Source organism: Lactuca virosa, chromosome 9 (genome assembly GCF_052849685.1).
Source record: "Lactuca virosa cultivar CGN04683 chromosome 9, Lactuca_virosa_CGN04683_v6, whole genome shotgun sequence".
In the NCBI taxonomy this organism is placed as follows: domain Eukaryota; kingdom Viridiplantae; phylum Streptophyta; class Magnoliopsida; order Asterales; family Asteraceae; genus Lactuca; species Lactuca virosa.
Genome location: NC_136434.1, coordinates 298,761,485 through 298,786,115, shown reverse-complemented (window position 1 = coordinate 298,786,115; position 24,631 = coordinate 298,761,485). Strand labels below are relative to the sequence as shown.

Below are 24,631 nucleotides of genomic sequence, written 5' to 3'. Positions count from 1 at the left end.
AAGAAAAAAAAAATCGAAAATTTTGTACTACATCGGGAAAAACTAGGTGTTGCCGGTGCCATCGTTGGCACCATACTAGATCCGTCCCTGACGATATATATGATGACAAAATTGTATTTATAATTTTAACATTTAGATTCCAATTTATGTTTTTAATGCCTATATATCTATATACTAATTGTTTCCAATTTTGTTATATCCATCGAATATAGATATGAATGAATTCTACTTAAAGTAAATTACAAAAATGTCCAATGGTACCTATGGTTTACGAAGACCTCTATGTTTAATCTACTTTTTTCTTCTACTCACACCAATGGTCCAAAATGTTTTGTTTGTTTTTGTTTTTGTTTTTTTTTTTTTTGGAATTTAGATCCTTCAAGTTAACTGTTGTCTTCTTATGTTTTGTTTTGTTTTTGTTTGTTTTTGTTTTTGTTTTGTTTTGTTTGTTTTTGTTTGTTTTTTTTTGTTTTGTTTTTGTTTTTGTTTTGTTTTTGTTTTTTTTTTTTGTGATTTAGGTCCCTCAAGTTAACTGTTGTCTTCTTATGCCTGTTATATCTCATATGTGCTCCCCACATGAGGTCATTTTCGTATTTTTAGGTTGGAAAACATATTGACCATTTTTGCAATGTATTATATCTATAAAGGTTGTATTATATCTATAAAGGAAGACTGAACATCCCTTTCATCTCTATCCCTTTCAACTGAACTAAAAAACAATCGACAATGATGATCTGTTATTTTGGTAAAGTGGCGATCGTGCGTACTTTGTGGACTCATGGCAACCCTGGGAGGCGATCATGGTGTTGCCCTAAACCAGTATGTATTATTTTTTAGCTTGTGTTTTTGAGATTTTTTTGTCCGTTCACATCTTTTTGAAGTTTTTCTTAATTTCTTAAAAGGATTCTACATATGCGTTTCTTGGCTCAACCTATGTGTAAACGAGCAAAAGACATAATTCTAGGATTATTGAAATCAATGAACAAACTTCATTGTTTGGTAAAATGGAGGACGAAGTGACCAAATTGAAGTTGTACCTAAGAAGCATATATTTTCTTCATGCTTGTCTATTTTATGTTGAAATAACATACATGTGTCATGGTTTTGTTGTGTAGGTTTTTGTTAAACTTGATTGTAAGTAAAGAAACCGTGTACATGCACCAACCACCAGGATTTGCAAAATTTTCTTGCCTCGGTTATGTTTGCAAGTTACGCAAATCACTATATGGTTTGAAACAAGCCCCATGGACTTGGTACCAAAGGTTTGCTCAATACCTTCTTAGCATCGGGTTTGTCTGTAGCAAGAGTGACAATTCTCTATTTACCTTTCGTCGAAACAACCACTATGCTTATCTGCTTGTCTATGTCGACAATATCATTCTTATAGCTTCTTCTCCTCAACTCAAAGCTGAAAGCATATATTCACTCAAGACAGAATTTGATATGAATGATCTTTGCAAACTTACATATTTCTTGGGCATTTTTGTTAGTTACTTATTGGGTGGTATGTTCCCGTCTCAATAGAAAAATACTACTGAAATCCTCAAAAGGGCTAAAATGGAGAATTGCAAACCCGTTGCTACACCCGCTGATACCAATTCCAAACTTAGCTCAACCGATGGTGATCCCGTTCAAGACGCATCAGCCTATTGACAGTTGGCCGGTGCCATTCAATACTTAACTTTCACTCGGACCGATGTCGCCTATGTTGTTCAACAAATTTGTCTGTTCATGCATGCACCCCGAGAACCACATTTGAATGCTTTAAAAGGGATCGTACGATATTTGAAAGGCACTCAAAATCTTGGTTTATATTTAAACAGATCAACACCTTACACCTTCTCAACTCATTGTCTACACAGATGTCGATTGGGGTGGCTATCCAGATAGACGTCGATCCACTTCAGGATATTGTGTCTTTTTAGGAGACAATTTGATCTCTTGGTCTGCTAAGCGCTAACCAACTCTTTCCCGCTCCAGCGTTGAAGCGGAGTATCAGCGTGTGACAAATGTTGTTGTTGAGGCTTGTTGGTTGCGTAATCTTCTTCTTGAGATACATACTCCTCTTAAGACCGCTACATTGGTGTATTGTGATAATGTTTCAGCGGTCTATCTTTCGGGCAACCCTATTCAACATCAACGCACCAAACATATCGAGATGGACATTCATTTTGTTAGAGACAAGGTGGCTCTCGGTCATGTTCGAGTTCTTCATGTTCCATCCGCCTATCAGTTCGCCGATATTTTCACTAAAGGGTTGCCTTGCCAACTGTTCTTGGATTTTAGATCCAGTTTGAGCATCCGTCCTCTTCCTGCTCCAACTGAGGGAGGCTATTAGTTGATATTGTATATATATTATTTGTATTTATCTTTGGAAGTCATTCTTCCCTTCATTATAGGGATTCGATTGTACTTGTATATATACAGATACAAAATTAATGAGAAGGCAAGGGAAATTCATATTATTTTATCAAGTTTAAGATTGTGTTGTGTGGTTATTTTGCTCAATCAAATGGTTATTTGTAAATTTTGATTGAAAGTTTATGATGGAGTAGTGGAACAATTTTTTGCATCAATGGAATGTTCGGTTGCCGATGAAGTGTGCATAAGTTTAAACCCAAGACATACTAAACTAGTATGTACCCATATCCAACATAATCAACAAAACAAATCTTAGCTATGAAACCAATTGTCAAGAATAATAAGTCTCTCACATACACAAGACATAATATTTATGTGGTTCGGTGAGTATGACCTATGTCCATGGGAGTATTATTATTCACATAGTTGAAAACGTTATCACAATCATACACGACGACCACTTTAAACCCTAGCTATTATCCCTTATATATAGGCAAAGTATACACATAAACCCTAGCTACACAACCGAATTGGGGCTCCATTCCGTTAGCTGATCGTCAACCAAGCTAGTTACTCAGCCAACTAGCTATGAATTAGTTACAGATCATCCAATTGATGGTTCGTCAGCTATCTAATGCTTTGCCAACTAGCTGATGGTCTTTAATTCTCAAATCACATTTAACACAATAAATTTTTATTAAAAATAAAAATTAGAAATAACGGCGACACCAATAATGACAACATATGCCAGTAGGCATTTCATCAAGTAACAACACATAAATTCAGCCAAAATATATTCCTTCCTTTGTTTCCGTTTTGTTAATACAATCAAACGGTTTCGAAATCCGATATACATATGTGCCTGAGGGAGGGATAGACATTTCATCAACACAACCAAAAATTTTGAAGATTCTCATCCCTTGTATAATGGGGTGGTGTAAATTTGACCAAAAACAAGATTTCCTAACCATTTTGTACTAGAAACATTTGTGTATCATTCATTCATGACTATGTAACAAAAATTTGTTCCCTTTCCCTACACAATCTAATACCATTTGCATGCATGTGACACACCCGATCCATCATGCTGCTGACAAAGGACCAGCATCTTCAGATTTCTTATGCTGCAAATGCTGCTGCTTTTCTTCATCTGTTAGACTGGAACCACCTTCCTCAGCCTGCAGCACCTGCTGCTTCCCTTTATCTAATTCACCGGATTCTTCTGTTTGTTTACTTCCCTCTGAAGATTCCCCAGGAGAAGAAATTACAGGTCCAAAAGTTTGATTCCAAGTAGGTTCTCTAAACTCATGTTGCTTTTTCTTTTCTTCTGATTCACCTTCTGTTTGTTTAGAACTAGATCCCTCTGATTTCCCACCACCAGAATTCTTAATTCTTAGAAAAGTTTGATCCCAAATAGGTTCACCAACCTTCTGCTTCTTCTTTTTGTTTGATTCATCATTAATAGCAGACTTCTTATGATCAATTAATTCACTACAACTAGGTTCTTTAAACTGATGCAGGAATTCTTTTAGTGCTTCTGTAGCAGATAGTTCTCCAGGCTGCATGCAACAACAAATTAAATCCCATTAAGCCCAATTCAATTATATGCAGTCTTTGAACAAGTTAAAAGAAAAAAAAAATAATTACATCACCTGTTCAGATATAACTGACTGAATTAACAACTTAGCCTTGTTAACATTTTCATGTGGACCAAATATATTCACTACTCTCTCCCATTCCCAAACACCAGGAAAAGAACCTTGTTCAATCTGAAAACCGACAGTTTTAGTAATAGCAATATATTTATATATGCTTCAAGATATTTAAATGAAATAACAAACCTTTATCCATGCACCAGACTCCTTTTCAATTCTCAAGAGATTACTCCTGTAGGTTCCAAGGAGCCGACAAACCTATATAAACAGATTCAGAGAAAAGTAGGCTTCAGACAATTAAAGACCAAAATGCCCTCAGATTCTGGTTTTAGGTCCAGTTAAGTGTATTTATATTTCTCACCTTGTGGAGGTGGATTTTGATGTGGTCCATATAAATTTCTTGTGGCATCAGAATTACTGGATAGCACAAACTACTATATGTCTACAGATAATGGAAACATTAGTCAGAAAGATGAAATGTTTTTTTTTTTTTTTTTTTTTTTTTTTTTTTTTTTTTTTTTTTTGCAAAAACAAGGGAGTTAATTACCTTTAGAACATTCTCTAGGATGAGTTCTTCAGCAAGTTTAACTTCGTCAACAGTACCCACCAAGTCCAGAAATGAATGATTCAGAAGATTGGATTCAGCATCAGCGAATACTCCAATTGAGGCTTCTGAGATTATGTTAATGTCCTTCATCCCTTCAAAATCTTTGTCAATGAATTTGACAAGCTGTAAATAGAATTTTTAGAATGAGAATGAAAACTTGAGTTCCATATTTGTAACAGATGGAATGTACGTACTTCTTTATTACGAATCCGATATACTTTCCTATCAAGCTTTTCACCTGAAGCAATTGCCTCAGCTAGTTGCTGAGCTTTCCCATATTCTTCTGATAACCATGAGAAAATAATTGATAAAGAATGTATATTAATCAAACAAATAAATGAAATGAATCTACGCATAGGGATTATTTTCAAGAAATAGATTATAGAACAGAAATTTCATGGAAAAACATCATTGATTACAACATTCTTGGTGAGGAAATCACCTACGTAGATCATATAAATCAGATTACTGATACAAAAAACAACAAGAATCTCCTACAGATACAGATTAGTGTCAACAAAAACAATACAATAGAATTCTCTTGAAAATTAAACGAAATTCTTCAAATACAGATGAAAAAAACAATTATCGATCAACTTCTTGGACATGGAGGTTAGAATTCATCTCTTTACCGAAAATTTTCATATAGCAGCGATCATCCATGGGAACACCATTTGGGTTCAACAGCGATTGAAGTAAACCTGGATTTTGATTTGGATCTTCAATTTTGGCCTTCGCAAAATGTTCTTTTTCTGGATTTGGATCCATTTTCTTGCTTCCTTAGATAGATTGAGAGTTGAGAAGTAGAAAAGGAAGAATGCAGATGAAATTTGTTGTGTTGCGTGAAGTGATATGTGTTTTTTGAACACAGCGTTTCAAGAAAAAAAAGAAGACTGGCGGGAAATTCTGTTATTATTTGACATGTCACTGAAAAGATAATTAATAGATGTAAGTCTTTTTAAATATAATTTATTTACGATTAGTCCCTGTATGTATTATATAAATTAAGATGGGGAGTTCAAGTTCTGTTTTTGTAGTTGAATATGATTATAGGCAAATTGCGTTCAAATAGGGCCAACTCTATGTTAAAAAAAGAAATATACGAAGTAATGAGAAAAAAAGAGTTTTTTTTTTTTTTTTTTTTTAATATTAAAAAAAATTATTTTTTTTTAGTTTTTTTTTTTGATGAGGGTAGGTTGAAGATGACCACCCCATATGTGAAAGTATTTGTTTAATTGAGACGTTTAATAATCTTTGTTGACTTCTCTTTTAATTCATGTTAACTTCTAATGAATGGTGTCACATACAATTCTCAATGGAAAATACATTAAATGCAAAAACAATTTGAATTGCGCCTCCTAAACTCCTAATTACTAATGACAATGGGGCAGGCATCGGGCGGGGTATGGTATCCCGTCCTGCATCCAAAACTAAAATGCTTCCGAACATGTACTATTTCCTCTTGGGGATCTTATGGGATAAGTTTTTCCCTAAACCAAAATCTGGAAAATCAAAAATTAAGGTTGCGTTTAGTTACGGAAAAATAATTTTCATTTTTCGTTTTTCGTTTTCCCTTTTCAGTTTTCAGTTTTTGTTTTTAGTTTTCATTGGAAAATTTAGAAAACACGTTTAGTTAAAACTTATTCATTTTTCATTTTCGGTTTTAGAAAATTAGAAAACGTCTTTAAATGTGTATATTTCTATCGGTTTTCATTTTTAGAAAACGGTAGCGATGGTAGGGTTGGGGTGGGGGCAGCGGCGAGGGGCAGTGGTGGTGCCGATGATGGTGACAGTGGTGGTGGTGGCGGCGGTGGTGGTGGTGATGGCAACGGTGGTGATGGTGATGGCAGCGGCGGTGGTGATGTAGGTGATGGGGTAGTGGTGGTGGTGATGGTGATGGCAGGTCGGTGATTGTGGTAGTGGTGTTGGGTGTGTGTATGTGTTTGTGGGGGTGTAGGTGTGAGCGGGGGTTGGTGTGTGTGTGTGTGTTTGTAGGGGTGTGGGGGTGGGTGGGGGCTGGGGTTGGGGTGGGTGTCTTTTATGGGTGTGGGTGTGTGTGCGGGGGGTGGGGGGGGGGCGTGTAGCTGTGGCTGTGTGTGTATGTTTGTAGGGGTGGGGTGGGGGTAGTGGTGTATTTGTGGTTGTGTGTGTGTGTGGGGGGGGGGGGGGTGTTTGTAGGGGTGGGTAGGTAGGGGTGTGGTAGGTTGGGGGTAGATAGAGGTGAAAGTGAGTGTGTATTTATATTTTAGAAAAATTTTGGAATTAGAAAAATATGGAAAATAATAATTATTGGTTTTCCAAAAATTTCAAACTTCTTTGTAATTTTAGAAAACGGAAAATTTTCATTTTCCGTGAAAAATTTATAAAATTAGACGACCTAAACGCGTTTTCAAAATTCTCATTTTTTTTGGAAAATTTTTCTGAAAAACGGTATATTTTTCTGCAACTAAACGCAACCTAACATATTTTTGGAAAAAACTAGAAAAATTAAACAGTTAACCGAAAAAACTAATATTGTAACATAACCAAGTACAAAATATGGAAATACTAAGTCCATAAGTTTATTACAAATTTACAATAATTTTAGCACAAACATCAAATCATCCAAAATTATTGTTTTATTTCAAGTGATAAGTAGTTTGCGTGATTGGTCTTTAACTTTTTTATTTTAAAACTTGGATGATCCTTAAAACTTTATTCTATTATGTATGCTGTCCCTGGTATACATGAAAAAAAAATCCTTTTACCCTTATTTATTTCTTATATATATATATATATATATATATATATATATATATATATATATATATATATATATATATATATATATATATATATATATATATATATATATATATAACATCCGGATTCCCAGGTATCTTAAATTATGTATTTTATTGAGTTTTGGAGAGAGACTCGGCGAGTAGGCGCTCAGACTCGCCGAGTAGAGTCGCGAATCTCCATCCGGGTTAATGACTGGACTCGGCGAGTCCATACGTGGACTCGGCGAGTCCACGCTGTTTAATGAAACCCTAATTTCTCGGGTTTGGGGACTATTTAAAGGCCCTTATGGCCGCCATTTGAGGTCACCAGTCATAAAGAGAAACCCTAGAGTGCTTGAGCGTTTTGGGAGAGGAAGGAAGCCATTTTTTTGACCTTGGGAGTGTTGTTTAGCAAGAAGAAGGAGGTACTAGCCAAGAGGAAGCATAGGAGATTGCTATTCTGTGGATTTGGAGCTAAGATCTTCACATTTGAGGTAGTAATTCGACTCCCCTTCTGTTCTTATGATGATCATATGGATTTAGGGTTTCTTAGACCCTTTGTTGCTTAGATTTGAAGCCCAAATAGTCCCTTATGATGAGGAGGCTTTGGATCTGGATCCATAGAGGTCCAGAGAGCCTTATTCATTAAGCTTTTTGAATAATAATGGAGGCTATGGCCTTGAGTTATGGTATTTGGGGCTAAATCATCATATATGATCAAATAGATGTTGTATGTGCATCAAGATGGAAACTTTACGTGGTTATTGGGTTTGGGAATGATAGATCTATTGGTTAGAGGACTGGATCTGACCTCGGGAAGTTGTTTGAGGATGTGCATGAAATGAACTCGCCGAGTCCATGAACGGACTCGACGAGTAGAGTCGGGTAGCCCCGCGACTCGCAATCTGTGACGACTCGTGGAGCATAGGGTTGACTCAGTGAGTCGGAGGGAATTAGAGGACTGGAGTTCAAGGCGGAACTCGCCGAGTCCATGAACAGACTCGGCGAGTTGAGTCGGTGTGGCCCTGCGATTCATGCCAGGTGTCACCCGTCGAGTAAAGGGAAAGACTCGACGTGTCATGCGAGATCAGAAAGATAGTGGGCACGTGTAGACTCGCCGAGTCGCCCAAGTGCACTCGGCGAGTCGGGTCAAAGTTTGACCGTTGACCTTTATTGACTTTTAGGGTTTGGTCAACTTTAGGGTCTTTGAGCCATGAGAGGGGTAAAATGGTCTTTTACCCTTCTGAGAGTACTAAGAGGAGGAATAGTCTAGCCTTGAGAGATGTATTGATTCAGAGTGTTTATTTCATATGATTAGGCGGAGGCTAGACCCGACTTTACAGAGTTCGAGCTTTACCGAGTTAACCGAGGTGAGTCTTCTCACTATACTTTACCTAGAGTGGTAATTAGAGCTATGAGACAGAGTATTGTGTATGCTTTTGCATGATGTGATTTCTATGTGTTATGTGCTATGTGTTACAGAGTTTTCAGAGTTAGGACCGGAAGGTCCACATAGTTAGGGTCAGAGGACCCATAGAGTTAGGGCCAGAGGGCCCACAGAGTTATGGGACTGGGGGGTCCCACAGAGACACTTTGACCAGAGTGTCAAACAGAGTTATAGCCTCGAGTGGCTAATATGTGTTATGTGTGGTATTTTGGGGAACTCACTAGGCATTTATGCTTACAGTGTTGTGTTATGTGTCTCAGGTACCAGCGAGGATCGCGGGAAGGCGCCGGCTTGATCAGTACACACGCGGGGAGATTTTATTATGATCTTGGGAGATGATGTTATGTGATACAATGGTGTTTTTATAACGATTATGAATGAAAACGTGTTTTATAAAATGTGAAAAATTGTTTTGAAAATTTGGGTGTTACAAGTTGGTATCAGAGCCTTGGTTTGAGGGATTCAGATTCATCTTCGGGCGTATCTGAACTCAAACTGAGGATTTGAGAGAAATTTTGATGACTAAAAACTTTTTAAAAGAGTTAAAAGAGTTTTGAGACAAACAGAGCAGAGCCGTGTGTACGATCAGCCAGCGCCCGAACGGTGATTTCCCAAAATACCCTTGTAATTAGTGTTATGAGATATATTATGTTATGATATATGATGTGTTATGCTATGAATGCTAGAGTAGACTAGGTATTCTTATTAGGACTAGAGTGGCCTGATATGTGATGCCTTAGTCTAGGAGTTTTGCTGCTAGGGATACTTGAGAGTGTTTAGATAGCAGCGAGGAGTTTATGAGAGAGCTGCTAGTGAGTAGCATATGGTTAAAGAGAGTAGAGTACTTGGGACTTGGGATCCAAGGAGGAGGACTTAGAGTGGATGCTGATGCGGTGTGGACGGTAGTATAGGGCCCGTACTACTGAAGACACCGGAGCAGTGCGCACCCTAAGTAAGAATCCATTGGGTACTAAGGAGCAAGTAGGGTGGAGTTATCGAGTGCGAGTATACTCGAGCGAGTCCCTGATATTTATTATGTTGTATTTCAGAGACATCATGGTTGGGACACGCCACACACCAGAGAGCAGCGGTACTAGTGATGAGGAGATCCGTAGGATCATTCATGAGGAGGTGGCTGCGGCCATCAGGGCAGAGATACCAGAGATGTTCGGGTCTATCAAGACCACACTGATAGAGACATTTGACGAGAGATACGCTGCTCTTTCTGAGGCTGCGGTTGCTGCGGCCACTGCAGCTATAGCTGCGACTAGGCCGCAGGGTGGTGATACGTTGCTGTTTCGTGAGTTCAGCAACACAAAACCACCGGAGTTTGATGGGACCCAGGACCCGATTGCAGCGATGAGGTGGGTATCAGACATTGAGGGGTGTTTCTTTACTTGCTCATCTCCAGAGCATTTGAGAGTCTGGTTCGCGTTGAACCAGCTTCGCTTGGGAGCGAAGGACTGGTGGAAGTTTGTGACGGCGCACTATTCGCCTACTGAGCTTGTTGCAGTGACCTGGGAGAGGTTCACTGCTATGTTCTGAGAAGAGTACGTTCCCCAGGTGGAGAGGGAGCGTTTGACCCAAGAGTTTTTGACCCTCAAGCAGGGTACAGAGTCTGTTACAGTGATCACCAGGATGTTCCATGAGCGGGCGATGTTCTGCCCAGAGCACGTGTCCTCCGAGCAGGCACGTATGAGCCGATATCTGAGCATTTTGAGGAGGGATATACGAGAGTTCGTGGCGAACTCGACGTACCGGACATTTGCCGAGCTTCAGGCAAATGCCCGGAAGAGGGAGATAGAGCTGGAGACTCAGGCTAGGGAGGAGGCGGAGTCTCAGGGGAGGGATCGGCGACCGGCACAGTCTCAGCCGGCAGCCAAGCGGGCCAAGCCTGCCGATTCGAGATCAGGGAGCCAGAGGGGCCGCACTTGTGGCAAGTGCGGCAAGAGTCATGATGGAGTGTGCAGAGCAGGGTCTTGCTACAAATGTGGCAAGGAGGGGCATATGGCCAAGGATTGCCCCAAGGGGTTTGCAGTCTGTTTTCACTGCAACCAGACCGGACACCGGAAGGCCGAGTGTCCACAGTTACGAGGGTCAGCTCAGGGAGCTTCTCAGGGATCTGCTCCTGCTGCTGTTCGAGCTACAGAGAGTCGGCCGGCGAAGGCTGAGGCGCCGAAGGCTCGCGGGAGAGCCTTCCAGTTGACAACGGAGGAGGTCCGCGCAGCACCCGATGTGGTAGCTGGTATGTATTCTTTCCTCTGTTTATTTTGAGTTTGTAGTGTTATGCTTATATTATGATATGCGTAGGTACATTTCTTGTGTGTTCTGTACCTGCCTTGGTGTTATTTGACTCGGGTGTGAGTCGGTCTTTTGTGTCACTAGCGTTTAGTCAGCACATCAGTACCCAGCGTGAGGCGTTGAGTCGACCTCTACGAGTTTCCATAGCTGACGAGCGAGCGGTGTATGCTACTGATGTGATTCGAGGATGTGTACTCGAGATCTTCGGTGTCGAGTTTCCGATAGATCTGGTCCCGATTGCTATGGGGGACGTATGTGTCATAGTGGGCATGGATTGGTTGAGCCGTTTCGGAGCTGTGATTGACTGTGAGCGACAGTTGATGACGATACGAGACCCCAGTGGGGGAGTACTTACGGTGTACGGCGAGGGTTCCCATTCTGGGTCAGCATTTTGTTCGGCCGCTAGAGCGAGACAGAGTTTACAACAGGGCTGTAGTGGGTTTGTGGCTTATGTGGTGGATACGAGAGTAGATGCAGAGAGACCGAGGTCGATCGATGAGGTCCCGATAGTGCGCGAGTTCCCAGATGTTTTCCCCGAGGAGTTGCCGGGTGTGCCTCCCGAGAGGCAGGTAGAGTTCCGTATTGATTTGGTTCCGGGGGCAGCGCCTATCGCCAAGGCGCCCTATCGCCTTGCGCCACCAGAGATGCAGGAGTTATCCTCGCAGCTTCAGGAGCTGCTGGGGAAGGGGTTTATACGGCCGAGTAGCTCGCCGTGGGGAGCGCCGATCTTTTTTGTCAAAAAAAAAGGATGGTTCACACCGGATGTGCATTGATTACCGGGAGCTGAACAAACTGACGGTCAAGAACCGTTACCCCTTACCGAGGATCGACGATTTATTCGATCAGTTGCATGGAGCGTCTTGGTTTTCCAAGATCGACTTGAGGTCTGGATATCATCAGATGAGAGTACGAGATGAGGATATCCAGAAGACAGCGTTCAGGACTCGTTACGGGCATTACGAGTTCGTGGTGATGCCTTTCGGGCTCACCAATGCACCGGCGGCGTTCATGGATCTCATGAACAGAGTATGCAGACCGATGTTGGACCGTTCGGTGATCGTGTTCATCGATGATATACTGGTGTATTCGAGATCCAGAGAGCAGCATGAGGAGCATTTAAGAGAGTTACTTGGAGTTTTGAGATCGGAGAGGCTTTATGCCAAATTCTCCAAGTGTGATTTCTGGTTACGAAAGGTCTAGTTCCTAGGGCACCTCATTAACCAGAATGGGATATTGGTCGACCCGGCCAAGATTGAGGCGGTTATGAGTTGGGAGGTGCCGAGATCCCCCACCGAGATCAGGAGTTTCTTAGGGTTGGCTGGCTATTATCGGAGATTTATCAGGGATTTCTCCAAGATCGCCGTGCCACTCACCAGGTTGACCCGGAAGGGTGTTGCTTTTTCATGGGGACCAGAGCAGCAGGCCTCCTTCGAGACACTTCGCCAGAGACTGTGCGAAGCCCCAATGTTAGCCCTTCCGGAGGGGATGGAGGACTTTGTGGTGTATTGTGACGCATCGATATCGGGGCTGGGAGCGGTGCTAATGCAGAGAGGGCATGTGATAGCATACGCATCGAGGCAGCTGAAGCCTCACGAGACGAGGTATCCCACCCACGATCTGGAGTTGGGGGCTGTAGTGTTCGCCCTCAAGATCTGGCGTCACTATCTGTATGGGGTTCGGTGTACCATATACACGGACCACAAGAGCTTGAAGTACTTGATGGATCAACCCAACCTGAATATGCGCCAGATGAGATGGTTGGACGTGGTAAAGGATTACGATTGTGAGATCCTGTACCACCCGGGCAAGGCTAACATTGTAGCCGATGCCCTGAGTCGTAGGGCGGAGAGCGCCCCGATACGGGACGTTTGTATGAGATTGAAAGTGATGACTCCGGTGTTGGACACCATCCGAGGGGCCCAGGCTTAGGCCGTGAGACCGGAGAACCGCAAGAGAGAGCGAGTTATCTGATATGTATCGGAGTTTGTTACCGATAGCAGAGGGCTTATGACCTTCCAGGGTCGGATCTGGGTGCCATTTGTGGGCGGGGCACGTACCATATTGATGGAGGAGGCACACCGATCGAGGTTTTCGATCCATCCCGGGGCCACTAAGATGTATTTGGACCTGAGAAGAGATTATTGGTGGCCCTGTATGAAGAGGGATGTAGCATGGGTTGTTGACAGGTGCTTGACCTGTCGCAGGGTTAAGGCCGAGCACCAGAGGCCGCATGGTAAGTTGCAGCCGTTGGAGGTTGCCGAGTGGAAGTAGGAACAGATTACCATGGATTTTATCACCAAATTGCCAAGGACTGCGAGGGGCGTTGATGCAATTTGGGTGATTGTGGACAGGTTGACGAAGAGCGCTCACTTCCTTGCTATCAGTGAGAGCTCCTCCGCTGAGAGGTTGGCAGAGTTGTACGTGAGGGAGGTGGTATCACGGCATGGAGTGCCGATCTCGATCGTCTCAGATCGAGATGTGCGTTTCACTTCCAGATTCTGGAAGAAGTTTCATGAGGAGTTGGGTACGAGGCTACATTTTAGTACCGCATACCACCCCCAGATAGATGGGCAGAGTGAGCGGACGATTCAGACGCTCGAGGACATGCTTCGGGCATGTGTGTTGGATTTCGGAGGGAGTTGGGACACATACTTACCCTTGGCTGAGTTTTCCTATAACAACAGCCATCATTCGAGCATCGGTATGCCACCCTTTGAGCTGTTGTATGGGAGGAGGTGTCGGACTCCTATTTGCTGGGGTGAGGTCGGGAAGCGTGTGATGGGTAGTACATAGATAGTACTTCAGACGACTGAGCAGATTCAGCAGGTCAGACAGAGGTTGTTGACCGCTCAGAGCCTCCAGAAGAGTTATGCGGACAGACGTCGCTCGGGGCTTGAGTTCTAGGTTGGTGATTTAGTACTCCTGAAGGTATCTCCTTGGAAGGGGGTGATCCGATTCAGGAAGAGGGGTAAGTTGGGACCTCGGTATGTTGGTCCTTTCAGGGTGACTGCCAGGGTGGGCAGGGTAGCGTATCGTTTGGAGCTACCTACGGAGTTGAGCCAGATTCACGATACCTTCCACGTGTCTCAGTTGAGGAAGTGTATCGCTGATGAGTCGATAGTAGTTCCGTTAGAGGACATTCAGGTGGATGCGAGCCTGAATTATGTTGAGAGACCGGTTGCGATTGTGGATCGAAGGATCAGGACTTTGAGAAACAAGGAGGTGCCATTGGTTCAAGTCCAGTGGCAACATCGGAAGGGTTCTGAAATGACCTGGGAGCCGGAGTTAGAGATGCGCGAGCAGTATCCAGAGTTATTTGTGGAGTGAGACTTCGAGGGCGAAGTCTGATTCTAGTGGGGGAGAATTATAACATCCGGATTCCCAGGTATCTTAAATTATGTATTTTATTGAGTTTTGGAGAGAGACTCGGCGAGTAGGCGCTCAGACTCGCCGAGTAGAGTCACGAATCTCCATCCGGGTTAATGACTGGACTCGGCGAGTCCATACGTGGACTCGGCGAGTCCACGCTGTTTAATGAAACCCTAATTTCTCGGGTTTGGGGACTATTTAAAGGCCCTTATGGCCGCCATTTGAGGTCACCAGTCATAGAGAGAAACCCTAGAGTGCTTGAGCGTTTTGGGAGAGGAAGGAAGCCATTTTTTTGACCTTGGGAGTGTTGTTTAGCAATAAGAAGGAGGTACTAGCCAAGAGGAAGCATAGGAGATTGATATTCTGTGGATTTGGAGCTAAGATCTTCACATTTGAGGTAGTAATTCGACTCCCCTTCTGTTCTTATGATGATCATATGGATTTAGGGTTTCTTAAACCCTTTGTTGCTTAGATTTGAAGCCCAAATAGTCCCTTATGATGAGGAGGCTTTGGATCTGGATCCATAGAGGTCCAGAGAGCCTTATTCATTAAGCTTTTTGAATAACAATGGAGGCTATGACCTTGAGTTATGGTATTTGGGGCTAAATCATCATATATGATCAAATAGATGTTGTATGTGCATCAAGATGGAAACTTTACGTGGTTATTGGGTTTGGGAATGATAGATCTATTGGTTAGAGGACTGGATCTGACCTCAGGAAGTTGTTTGAGGATGTGCATGAAATGAACTCGCCGAGTCCATGAACGGACTCGATGAGTAGAGTCGGGTAGCCCCGCGACTCGCAATCTGTGACGACTCGTGGAGCATAGGGTTGACTCAGTGAGTCAGAGGGAATTAGAGGACTGGAGTTCAAGGCGGAACTCGCCGAGTCCATGAACAGACTCGGCGAGTTGAGTCGGGGTGGCCCCGCGATTCATGCCAGGTGTCACCCGTCGAGTAAGGGGAAAGACTCGACGTGTCATGCGAGATCAGAAAGATAGTGGGCACGTGTAGACTCGCCGAGTCGCCCAAGTGCACTCGGCGAGTCGGGTCATAGTTTGACCGTTGACCTTTATTGACTTTTAGGGTTTGGTCAACTTTAGGGTCTTTGAGCCATGAGAGGGGTAAAATGGTCTTTTACCCTTCTGAGAGTACTAAGAGGAGGAATAGTCTAGCCTTGAGAGATGTATTGATTCAGAGTGTTTATTTCATATGATTAGGCGGAGGCTAGACCTGACTTTACAGAGTTCGAGCTTTACCGAGTTAACCGAGGTGAGTCTTCTCACTATACTTTACCTAGAGTGGTAATTAGAGCTATGAGACAGAGTATTGTGTATGCTTTTGCATGATGTGATTTCTATGTGTTATGTGCTATGTGTTACAGAGTTTTCAGAGTTAGGACCGGAAGGTCCACAGAGTTAGGGTCAGAGGACCCATAGAGTTAGGGCCAGAGGGCCCACAGAGTTATGGGACTGGGGGGTCCCATAGAGACACTTTGACTAGAGTGTCAAACAGAGTTATAGCCTCGAGTGGCTAATATGTGTTATGTGTGGTATTTTGGGGAACTCACTAGGCATTTATGCTTACAGTGTTGTGTTATGTGTCTCAGGTACCAGCGATGATCGCGGGAAGGCGCCAGCTTGATCAGTACACACGCGGGGAGATTTTATTATGATCTTGGGAGATGATGTTATGTGATACAATGGTGTTTTTATAACGATTATGAATGAAAACGTGTTTTATAAAATGTGAAAAATTGTTTTGAAAATTTGGGTGTTACAATATATATATATATATATATATATATATATATATATATATATATATATATATATATATATATATATATATATATATATATATATATATAGAGATAGGTTCATTTGTTTAAACTAAATATTGTGTTATCGTATGCATAAATGTGGGCCAATCAAAATTAAATAAAAAATTAAATAATTAAATAAATAAATAAGGGTAATTTAGTAATTTGTTTAATAACTTCCAAAATTAATCACTATAATCATGGTATTGACCTAATCTCTCCAATTTAAATCATGGACTACAAAACCGACTATCACCGGCGTTTTCTTTCTTGTCTTTCTGGCCCGATCAGCAGCCATACGAATGGGGAAGGCAAAGAAGATCGCTGATCTCCACTGGGGTGTTTTAGGTGGTTTAATCGACTGAATCGGATGGAGAGGAGGGTGAAGCGAGGGCAGCAAGGGTTGATTAGCAACTCTCCGCTTACTCTCTTCTGATTCTAACGGCGAGGGGTGAGACCAGAAGAGGGTCCGACGACAGGTGGGGATTCAATTGAATTTTGGGAATTAGGGTTTTCAGAAATTTGGATTGACAGAAATATGCAGCCAGAAATTTCAGAAGCAGCCGCTATACAAAATATGACGAGGGTTCCTGGCAAGAGAGGTAGGAATGAGATTCCGCATGAGATAATTGAGGTTAGTCAGGATGAACTGATGAAGAATCGACCACGAGAAGACCAAGTCAAATCAACTGGAATAGCTTTTGGGCCCTCATATCAGGTAATTGGTTATATTTTCTTGGTCTCATAGTAAGAAGTAAGAACCCTATTTCAATTTGTAAGATTGAAAATGTTTTTGATGTTCTAGAATTGTACTTATGGTCTCCTATTCTGGATTATTTTCAGCCGGCTTCTTCAGGGAAAGGGAAGCCAACGAAGCTGCACAAGAGGAAACAACAGATTGGATCTTTATACTTTGATATGAGATCTAAAGAGATGGAATTGGCAGAAAGGCGCTCAAAAGGCTTTCTCACAAAAGCAGAAACACAAGCCAAGTATGGATGGTAATAAACTCATAATTTTTTTGTATGTTGCATGTTAATGTTGTGTCAATTTTTCTTCTACAAATGAAAAGCGTTGCAAAGATTTTTGCTTTGTTTTCTCAAGAGCTCGTCAATGTTTCTAAAATGGAATCATGAATTCCAATTCTGTTGGAATGGAATCATGAATTCCAATTCTATTGGAATCTAAACTACAATTTGATTTTGTTTTGACAGAAGTTGATGCTTGAAGAACGGACCGCAAATTTGAAAGTGATTCTAAGCATTCTCAGAGAATATTATTCTTACATGATTTGATTCATGACAGTTATTTTCGTTAAATGTATAATTTCATGGATGATCAAGGAAATAGCTATTCTTCTGATAGAATAATCTACAATAGAATGATAGGAGTATATGTAATAATATATTCTGCTAGAATATTAAGGTCGAATAATATATATAATTTTATTTGTTATTAGTGAGTATTTCATTGTCATAGACTATTATATAAAGTTCTTATTTTTTTACGAATGTAATGAAAAATTTGAAGTTGTATCCAAAAATGTGTTTATTAGTCGGTGTTGGCATTCACATAGAATATCATTCTAATAGAAACATGTAGCCTGAAATTTGTAGAGAATCTGATTCTAACAGAATAAAATCGGGTTTAATTATAAAAATTACGTTATAATTAAAATTAAAGTAATTAAAAAAATTAGAATTTTAAAATCAAGAGAGTTAATTATCCCCAAAAATATGGAATTTTCCTTTTTGAAATTTATCTCAATTGTTTAAAATACCCTTAGAATGAAATTAGATGGTATTTTTCAATTATCTTTAATTTAATAATATATATTAATCACTTTCTTAAATTAAGTAAAATGATTGGCCTACATTTATGCGTACAATAATATACATAGAATAACCTAAGCCTATACATATATATATATATATATATATATATATATATATATATATATATTTCTTACTTATTATTTATTATTTTAATTATATGAAATGAACCCACCAACCCACAAACCACACCTTATCCCTTCTATCCCTCCCATTGTCATCTTCTCTAGCGGCCATCTCCAAAAAAGAGTAATTGATGATAGTCATTTTCTCCATCGATGTTTATAACTTATTATTCTTTTTTATTGAAATCGTCTCTTTTGTGAGTTCCATAAAGAGGTGAATTCATGAAGAAACACTCAAGTCTTGATCAAGGCACCTAATGACTCTTTCGTACCGAACCAACCAACACCTAAACATAAAAACATCAATTCCACCATCAACTAACATAAATCCTAACATAAATCCTAACATCATGGCCTTTATGTTTACATCCTTCTATGTCATCATCAATATGTCGAGAAAGACATCCTATCTAGTGGTGAGTCTAGAACTAAAAACCACATGATTCACAAGTGAAATCGATAGAAAATAGAAAAAAAATAAAAAAAATACTAGTTGCGGGTCCGGATCAGGTTATATTAACATGATAGAAAATGTAAAAAAACAAAAATAAAAAATACCACTTTTGATAGTATGCCATTTTAATTTTAATCTCTCTAAATTACATGATAAAATTTCATACTTGGTCGTTATGTCGGATTAAGAAATAGCGAACTTAAACCAACTCTTATATGTTTAGACAAAATTGTAAGATTGGTCCCTGTGGTATTCAAAATACTTTGGATAAGGTCCAAAAAGTTTCCAACTTGCATGGAAGGTCCAAAATCAAAGTTTTTCTGGTGTTTTGGTCCCTGATACACTTGAAAAGTCGAGTTTGCCCTTTTCATTTCTTTTTTTTCTATTTTCTTTATTTATTTTGGTATTTAAAAAATAAAAAATAAAATCTCTCTCTCTCTCTCTCTCTCATCAAACTCAATACTTTAGCTTTGCGAATCTGCATCTCAAACGAAATACAAAATCCTTTCTGTGTTCAAAAAATTTACTCATCGCAACACCAAATTCTTTTGACCAAGAGTCGATAATCATCAATCCATATGAAGCTGCAATCAATAACTTGACGAATCCATCTCCTCCATTAATGAATCCAAGTAACAAATACAAAATTAAAACACAGAAATTGAAAACATTAAAATCTGCAAGTCAAGAACAATCACTCACAAAATTATCTCCTCCTCTAACGAATCCATCCCCTTTGTTTTCTACAATTACATATATGAAACTGAACATGATTTACACCTGTGTTTTGTGTTTTGGTTCATTGAATCAAAATTGAAACTGGAGAAAAACACATAAAAACACAGTAAAAAATAGAAATTGAAACACACATGCACAACCAAATTCAAAATCAAAATCAAATTCAAACCTTTAACTTCCTCATCGAAATCATTTGTACCATAAGAATATGAGGATTGTTTAAAAACCCAGATTTTCTAACCCTAGTTTTGTACCACCGACGTAATCAAGCCATAGATAATTAGGCAATCGTAATCAGTGACTAAAATCAGACAACCACCAATAAAAATCAGCAATTGATATTGAAGGATGTTTCATTGCGTGATGAGTGGAATCACATATCTATAGGAAAACAAAGACATAGGATCTTCGTTGCTTTTAGTGACAAGTGGAATTAGCGAGCAACAAGGTAAGTTCTTCCAGCAATTCAGCAACGCCGGACGTGGAGGTTGGCCGCCGGAAAAGATGAAGGAGAGGCTAGTGCAGATGGAGGAGTGTGGTGGGTAATTTTGGATAAGGTGGTTGGTCGCGTTTGGGATAAGAGAGTATAGAGGAGTGTGGTGGTAGTGGTGAGCCTTTCTCAAACGCACGAATTCTGGTCATATCTTCACCAGAGCTCAATCCACCATTTTCGTTTGTGCTATGCTAATCTTCATCACTTTCCTCTTCTTCACTCTCTCATCTTTCTTGCCTAACAACGGTTTCGTTTCCTCTTATAATCTTCATCAATATCATTGATACCTCTCTCTGAGTCACCCTAAGTTTAACGAAAATGAGATTCAGAATTACTAGACACTATGCTTTAGATTGATGAAATTGAGAGAAGAAAGTAGATGAGGAAAATAGGAAGCGGGTGAATAGGAGAGAGAGAAGAAAGTAGATGAGGAAAATAGGCGGCGGCTCACGGCGGCGGCCACCATTATCAATGGTGGTGGCTTGAAATCTTGACACAAAAATAGCATATATCCATTCACACATAATGCACACACACACAACCACCTCCTACAGTGGCTGGCGGCGGAACTGGGCGGCAGAGCACGGTGGCAGCCACCACCTTGTGGTGGTGGCGGGTTTTCCGGCCACACAACTCACAAACAACATCATAAAAACCGAAAGCAGCATTTACACTCTAACACACACCTATAAGCACACCCACAACCACCTCCCACGGTGGCTGGTGGTAGCGGGTTACGGCAGAACGACAACCGATCGGGCGGCGGCAACCACAGCCGGCTTATCCGACGTCAAAGCATCGAAAATGACAAAAAGGCGAGAGAGATAAGTCGCGACTTTACCTTACCGAGGGCCATCCAGTCGTTTCCGCCTGAACTTAGTCGTTCCCGGCTTCCTCCATCGATTTCGGCGACTTTCTGGCAGCATACGAGGTTGGGCTTCGGGTTTGCGGCTTCGTCGGCAGTGGGCGTCACCGGTAGCAACCATGGCGGTCGATTCTCAGCTGGGCGGCGGCGGATGAAGAAGGTCCGCATGGTGGTGGCGGCTGTTGCATAACATTAGGTTTAGGGTTTAAGATGCGCGAGGGAGAAGGCACGGATGTAATCCCGTGTTCCATTTGAAACCTTGAGGCATTATTACAAGTCTGGCCCTCCTTACAAGATTTGTTTTTCAATTGAAGTCCAAAAGTTACCCTACAACCCTCCACTTGTGAATTATTTGCAAAACTAATCCGAAAATTATCTTTTAACCCTTGCTTCCATAATTCCTTTCATAATAAGTCCCAAAGTTACCAATTAGCCCCCTAAACCTTCAAATCTTTTCAATTTAAGTCCATTAATTACCAGACGCACCCTGACTTCTGAAATCCTTTTCAAATTAAATCCAGAACTTGCACCTCTAGCCCCCAACTTCTAAAATTGTAACAACTAACCCTCGAGACCAACAACCTGCTATATAATTATTTATTTTAGGGTTACTATTCATTCATTAATTCGTTTATTTATTTATTAAATAAACGGGGTGTTACAATAGGGTATGAGGTTTTTTTTAATTATTAAAATATAAAAGTAAATAAAGAAAATGTAAAAATTAATAATAAGGGAAAAATAGTCCTTTCAACCTTTTTAGGACCAAAATCACAGGAAAATCATAATTTTGGACCTTCCATGCAAGTCGGAAACTTTTTGGACCCTATCCAAAGTTTTTTTAATACCACAGGGACCAATTTTGCAGTTTTGTCATATGTTTATGTTGATCATTATCTTCTTAGTACTTTTATTTATCATTCATTTAGAAAAAAAACTTGAATAAATATATTTTTTATTCTAATTTATGAAACAAATGACAATTAACAAATAAACAATTAACTAACACAATTCTAAAACTTGGAAGTGAATGTAACTAAACAAGGCCAAAGAACCAATCGCCAAAATCATTGACAAATTGGCCCCTATTCCTATGAACTATGAATCAAAGGTTTGTAATTTGGAAGTGAATTTAAATAAAGTATCAAACAAATACTAAAAAGATGAAAAATGAATTTTCAAATTGTCAAATACATTAAGAAAATAGCCCCTTTGAATCAAAATCGCTAACCTCAATGAATCGGTAAAAAAAATTCAAATAACAATGAACATTGGAAGTGATTAATTCAATGTAATTAAACAAAGTTACAAAGACCTTAAACCAAAGACAAAAGCAGTATAATTATGAACTAAGAATTGTACAAACCTGCTGGAGTGTATGTGAGTTTGGTTGGTCGGTAGTGTCGTAGGAAGAAGGCGGGCTTGTGGCCGACAGGAGTTGGCTGGTTAAGGGCGCTGAGAGCGTTGAGGGCATCGATCACATTCACACTGACCTTCACAATTGTTTTAAATTTTCATATATTGTTTTTCCTTTTTTGTTTAATTACAATTTTTTAATGGGCCATTGTTTTTTGGCTTACTAGATGCGGATCGGGTATCTAATTGGGTATTGAAATATAAATTTTAGGCTTCTATTTTTTTTCTTTCTAAATACTATGAGGTAGTTCACTCAAAAATTGTAAGGTGTATCACAATTTTTTTTTGTTAAATAAATCTCTATATTATGTAAAAAAATATTAGATGGGTCAAAGGACCCACCTTCACCAAACATAAACTCGCCACTATTCCTATCGAAAAACCAATCGTTGTTGATTCTAACAAGGTTAACAACATATCTCGTCCGCAAAAAATCCTTTCATTCACTCTAAGAGCATCCACAATGGTGAGTTCAATGAGAGAGTTGAATGTGGTGACAAGTCTATGTGTCATTTAATGGATGAAATTCTACCATTATGAAATGCCACATTGGCATTCAATAGATTTGGAGTTCAATGGCCATTGAACTCTTCAATGTGAAAAATTAAGTTTTTAATCTTAAATATTTCTTATAAATTACATTTTGTAACATTTTATTGAACTTTGTAGAGTTCAATGTATTGTAGGAAAAAAAAAATGATAGAGTTATATGGATTGCAGAAAGATGATGTGACAATCCATTGAACTCTAAAGAATTCAATGCATTGTGGATGACCTAAATTCACCATTATGTATAGGTAAGGAAATAGAGACGATTTGTTCGGTGGAACCAACAAATCAAAATTCCTAACTAATGGAAATCAAACCTAAATACACTTGTTTATCTTTAGCAAGCCAAAATCATCTCCAACATTTTCATCATAAAAAACCTACGAACCTCACCTACCATGGTCAAATCCTAACCACAAAAATCATCCCTAACAAGAACCTACAAAAAGGCAAAATCAATGGAATCGGGGACCAAACGATGCACAAACTAGAGACATATATGAACCCGAACCGTCTTCTTCACCCACAAATGAAGCTTGGCGGGTGGCAATGGTGATCCAGTTGCTTTACTTGTGAATAGAGCTTATGGGCGGCAATGGTGTTGCAGAGAAGAAATACAAGTTTGGTTCCTATATAATAGGGACTAAATACAAAATATAATAATGTTTGAGGGACCATCTTAGTTAAAAAAATGTTAGGGACCAAGTATGCAAACTAACCCAAACGATATGGACCATTCATGTAATTTACTCTAAAAAAACATGCATCTAAAACTAATTGCTAAGTAATGGTCTTATAAACATTATTTACCTAAACGGCTAAACCATATCATAATCATAATCAATAAAACGAGTTGTATAAATAACATAAAAAATATTGGGTAACCTTGAACTCTGAGCACACATCAAAGCCTCAAAACGGGTGTTAGCATACAACTATATTTCCTGTGTATATCCGTTATTATATATTACATAGATTGTCAATTCCATGTATATCTTTAATTGATAAAGATTCCTTCTTATGATCACATGTACCTCAAGGAGTGGATAGGCGGCATTTCATCAACACAAAAAAAACTTTCTAATATTCTCATCCCTTGTTAAATGGGGTGGTGTAAATTTCACCAAAAACGATATTTCATAACCATTTTGTATCAATAATACTCGAATCATTCATTCATTCATGCATTAATATTACACAACAACAGTTTGGTTCCAATTCCATACATGGGACACACACAATGTAGATAGATTTCATAACGATTTCGGATGACATCTTCTGATTCTTGACATCATTCATCTTCAGATTTCTTGTGCTGCTTCCCTTTATCCATCTTCTTGTTTTCTTTTTGTGTTGAACCAGAACCACCTTCCTCAGCCTGCAGCGGCTGCTGCTTCTCTTTCTCCACTTGATCACCGGATTCATCATCATTATCATATTCATTCCCTTGTTTTGTTTGTTTACTTCCCCCAGGAGAATTACAAGTTACATCTCCAAAAGTTTGACTCCAAGTAGGTACTTTAAACTCTGATTTACCTTCTGTTTCTTTAGATCCCTCTCTATCAGATCTCTTAACTCTTAGAAAAGTTTGACCCCAATTATGTTCACCAACCTTCTGCTTCTTCTTTTTGTTTGATTCCTCATTCGTATCAATTAATTCACTACAACTAGGTTCTTTAATCTGCTTCAAGAATTCATTTAGTGCTTCTGTAGCAGATAGTTCCCCAGGCTGCATGCATGCAACAACAAAAACCCCATTAAGCCAAATTTAATTATATACAGTCTTTGAACAAAAAAAAAATATTAATATATAATTACTGAATTACATCACCTG

At 39.9% G+C, this 24,631-nt stretch overlaps 1 protein-coding gene and 1 long non-coding RNA gene across 3 annotated transcripts; one reads left to right on the top strand and one right to left on the bottom strand.

The window, feature by feature from the left end:
• Positions 1-3,227: 3,227 nt before the first annotated feature.
• On the bottom strand, positions 3,228-21,059 carry LOC145135801 (uncharacterized). 2 transcript variants are annotated; one of them, XM_079070015.1, is made up of 7 exons: positions 20,809-21,059; positions 4,818-4,906; positions 4,564-4,746; positions 4,378-4,458; positions 4,203-4,274; positions 4,014-4,130; positions 3,228-3,920 (listed from the first exon to the last, which is right to left on the bottom strand). In XM_079070015.1, exons 3-7 carry the CDS (start codon positions 4,711-4,713, stop codon positions 3,444-3,446), a joined length of 897 nt encoding a protein of 298 aa, XP_078926141.1. In that variant the 5' UTR covers positions 4,714-4,746; positions 4,818-4,906; positions 20,809-21,059; the 3' UTR covers positions 3,228-3,443. The 2 variants fall into 2 exon arrangements, 1 of the variants encoding a protein (XP_078926141.1); XR_013720045.1 differs by lacking the exons at positions 3,228-3,920; positions 4,014-4,130; positions 4,203-4,274; ... (1 more) ...; positions 4,564-4,746; positions 4,818-4,906 and adding an exon at positions 19,335-20,270.
• LOC145140823 (uncharacterized) lies at positions 7,729-9,966 on the top strand. The gene is made up of 3 exons (XR_013722301.1): positions 7,729-7,879; positions 8,704-8,755; positions 9,882-9,966. It is a non-coding gene; the product is annotated as an uncharacterized LOC145140823 (long non-coding RNA).
• Positions 21,060-24,631: the final 3,572 nt, after the last annotated feature.

Coding starts and splice junctions, on each gene's coding strand:
- LOC145135801 (XM_079070015.1), bottom strand. CDS start 4,713: ATGAAGGACATTAACATAATCTCAGAAGCCTCAATTGGAGTATTCGCT. Junction 4,131..4,202: donor AGTCTGGTGCATGGATAAAG/GTTTGTTATTTC, acceptor GTCGGTTTTCAG/ATTGAACAAGGTTCTTTTCC. Junction 3,921..4,013: donor AGTCAGTTATATCTGAACAG/GTGATGTAATTA, acceptor TGTTGCATGCAG/CCTGGAGAACTATCTGCTAC.